Source organism: Tupaia chinensis, unplaced genomic scaffold, assembly GCF_000334495.1.
Source record: "Tupaia chinensis unplaced genomic scaffold, TupChi_1.0 Scaffold000458_2, whole genome shotgun sequence".
Taxonomy (NCBI): domain Eukaryota; kingdom Metazoa; phylum Chordata; class Mammalia; order Scandentia; family Tupaiidae; genus Tupaia; species Tupaia belangeri.
The window spans coordinates 1,343,996-1,347,249 of NW_006159967.1; the positions used below are offsets into that span (position 1 = coordinate 1,343,996).

Below are 3,254 nucleotides of genomic sequence, written 5' to 3' on the forward strand. Positions count from 1 at the left end.
AGGCACTTCACAAATACAAAGGGCTAAACAATAATCATGCAGTACAGGCAACGCGTTGGGACTTTTCCACCTAACTCTGCTTCTTTCAAGTTTGAAAAAAAAAAAAAGAACAAAAACAAACAAAAAAATCCCCTCTTTCATGACTTCATTTTAATTTTTTACTCTGAGTAATCTTGGTTCAAATTATACCTTAGCCACGTATTAGCTGGGTCATTTTCAACCCTTTATCTAACCTGCCTCAGTTTCCTTTATCTACGAAATTGATTAAGTAATAGTTTTCATCTCTTGAGGGTAATTTGAGGATTAAATGAGGTAATTCAAGCAGCACAATTTGTAAGGAGACTCGCTCATATAAAAACTTGCTCTGTAAATGTTAGCTTTCATTATCATCATCATTTTCACTTCAAATGAGATGCACAGATTATAAGACATAGGCACAGGTCTCTTAAGTGTCTTTTTAAAAACCTTCCATTATGTACGTTTTCAAGCACACATAAAGAGACTAATATAATATCCCACCCCCAGCATATACTTCTGCTAGCATTAACAATTACCAACAGTATATCAATTTCATTTCATCGAGTCCCATGTTTTTTTCTAGAAAATTTTAAAGCAACTCTCAAGCATCGTTATCATTTTACCTATAAATTTGAATATATTCTTGATACTAACATTCCTAACAAGCTGAGTTTCTTGGGACTCTGGCTTTTTCCTCTCAAACCCCAGCTCACAGAGGCATTACTGGCAGCTATAACAGCTCTACAGATGCTTGTTTAATTCGTGAATGAAAAAAAAACAAACTTTGCTTTCCTTTACCCTTTGGTAGGTGCTCAATAAATATTTGTAGAGAGAATATTTATTCACTCAACGGGAATTGAGGGCAGAAATTTTCTAGGGTGCTCGATATATAAGTGGTCTTCAAAAAGTTAGTGGAAGATGCATATTATGAAAAAATGATGCATGGATTTCCAGAAATTTTTGCACTGAAATGAACCTGTCATTTAATTCCATGTCTTATGAATTTTTCAAGGCACTTTGTATGTGGAGATGCACACATTTACAAAAATCAACAAAGTATTTTTAATCCTTGGGTAAAATTTTGCAATATTTGAAGTGCCACGTGGTCTCACCATGAACATGAATAATGCCCAAATAATTAGCACTTGAAAGAAGGCTTAATTCTGCACTCAAACATTTGTGAATGTCTGACTGTAGGCAACTTCGTGAAAAGCAATTAGCAGATTCTTCAAACACATGACAAATCCTTTATTACTGTGCTTATAAGTGACACGGTTTACAGAAAACCAAATATAATTAAATAACATTGAACTTGAAATCTACCACAGACTCAAGATATACAAGTTATACTTGGCAAGGCAAAACTTCTCAAACACTAGGTTGTTTCCGGTGAAAGATAAATTTCTGTTACGTAATTCCAACATGTTATTGTTTTTTTGTCTTACAGACAGTTCCTTTGGCAATAACTTCCACTTTAGCTTTTATTATATAAAAATATAACAAAATTTCATTATATACAAACATTACATTACACAATGTACAGGTTAAAAACACTAAGAAAATGGCAAGCGGCAAGTGAAATTAAAGTCAATAGCATGATAAAAAATTAAATACTGCACACATTTCATAAAAATTACATTAACTACATTTTTGTTTGCAAATACCAAACAGTACCAATGTGATTGGAAATAGCTTCCAACAACTTCATTTTAAGGCACATCTTGCATATTTATATATACAACACTGAAACCGGTCAATAACTTAGGGGTTTCTCAGAGTGACCTTTATATGTGTGAAGACATGCAGCTTGGGGTTACACATTTTCATTGGCTCCCTTCTTCGGGGACAAGTACCTGCCAGGGGGAGACTGATAGAGGGGTACCCCAATCTCCTGTAGGTCTGGCAGCCTCGCTGGACGGGGAGGGGAGAGTAGAGTGACTGTCCTGTCATAGTCTCTGTGCAGTACTTTCTCATAGACGCTCTGTAGTCCCACTGTCTTGGGCAGCTGAGCCTGGTAGTAATTGTCCCTGCGCAGAGGATCCCGAGGCAGGGACGTGCTCTTACAGAAGGTTGACATCTGGGCTGGTGGATGAGGAGAGGGATGTGCATTGGGTCCACCGCAGGACGGGCTCCAGCAGCGGTCAGAATGGCCTAGGATCTTACACTCCGCGGTGCATGCCCAGAGCCCTAACATAAAAGGGAAGTGGAGAGAATATAATGATTATTCCTGAGGTTACACATACTCAAGGTTCCATCTTCAAATATGTCAGCCTAGGTCAGGGCAGCTGAAAAGGAAGTCGTGTATAAAGATAATCGCTGCGATTCAAGAATTGAAAGGCCCATTGCTTACTGTAAAGGCATCTGAATACCAAGCTGACTCACCTTCTTTTGCTGGGAACAAAAATAATAGATAAGCAGAATTCCTTTCTTAGGTGGCTAGCATCACCCTTGCAGCTACCTAACAGGATGGAGGTGGGGATGGGGGAGGCTGCTTTTCAAACAGTGGAGTTGCCTCAAATTGGCATTTTGAAATTCTGTGTTTGAAGCAATCCTGAATCCGGAACTGGAGGAATGGAAAAAAAAAAAAAAAGAGGGAATAGGGCACAGAGCTGGGAACAGAGTTGGAGAGGAGGCTAGCAGCCTCGAAGGGGAGGGAGGGGAGCAACGCTGAATTTGGCAAAGAAGAGTCCTTACCGCTCTGCATGTGGTTGATGAGATCCTTTTTCAGAGCGTCCCCGCTGATGTCGGAATCGCTGTCGTTGAAATCACTGTCCCCTTTGCCGCTGTCTTTGCCGCTGAATTTCTCTGCTTCTCGGCCGGAGATGGTGTTGAACGAGTGTCCTTTCCAGACCGCCACCGGGGGCGCCGGCTCTTTCCCGAAGCCGGGGGAGGCACCGTAGGGCTGTTGCAGGAAATAAAGGGGTAAGGGATAAGGGCAGGACAGAAAACAAAAAAAATGGCAACAGGTTAAGCTTCTTCTGGTGCGCGCCCAACCCTACCCCTCCAGTCTCCCTTCCCCCAGCCTGTCCGCGGAGCACGGAGTGGGCCCGAAGAAAGCCCTCCCCTGGGCTGGTGCCCCGGGGAGCCGCTGCTGCCCCTCGAAGTGACAGGCGCTTTCCCCAGTGGCACTGCCGCCCTCCGAGCCGGGCACTTCGGCCGCGGCGACCGCGGGCGGGGGCGCGTCGGCCGCGGGGCTGCCAAAGGGCGCTTTGCCGCTGCCAGGGAAGGTGAGCACG

The 3,254-nt window shown here is 42.9% G+C and overlaps 1 protein-coding gene across 1 annotated transcript in view; it reads right to left on the reverse strand.

Moving 5' to 3' along the window:
- Positions 1–1,244: 1,244 nt before the first annotated feature.
- PCDH8 (protocadherin 8) overlaps positions 1,245–3,254 on the reverse strand; it is a 4,510-nt gene continuing 2,500 nt past the window's right edge. Inside the window, exons 2-4 of the mRNA XM_014590529.1 lie at positions 3,077–3,254; positions 2,713–2,920; positions 1,245–2,205 (exon numbers count right to left, since the gene is read on the reverse strand). Coding sequence (XP_014446015.1) covers positions 1,832–2,205; positions 2,713–2,920; positions 3,077–3,254 — 760 coding nt within the window. The 3' untranslated portion in view covers positions 1,245–1,831. The remainder of the gene's footprint in view (positions 2,206–2,712; positions 2,921–3,076) is intronic.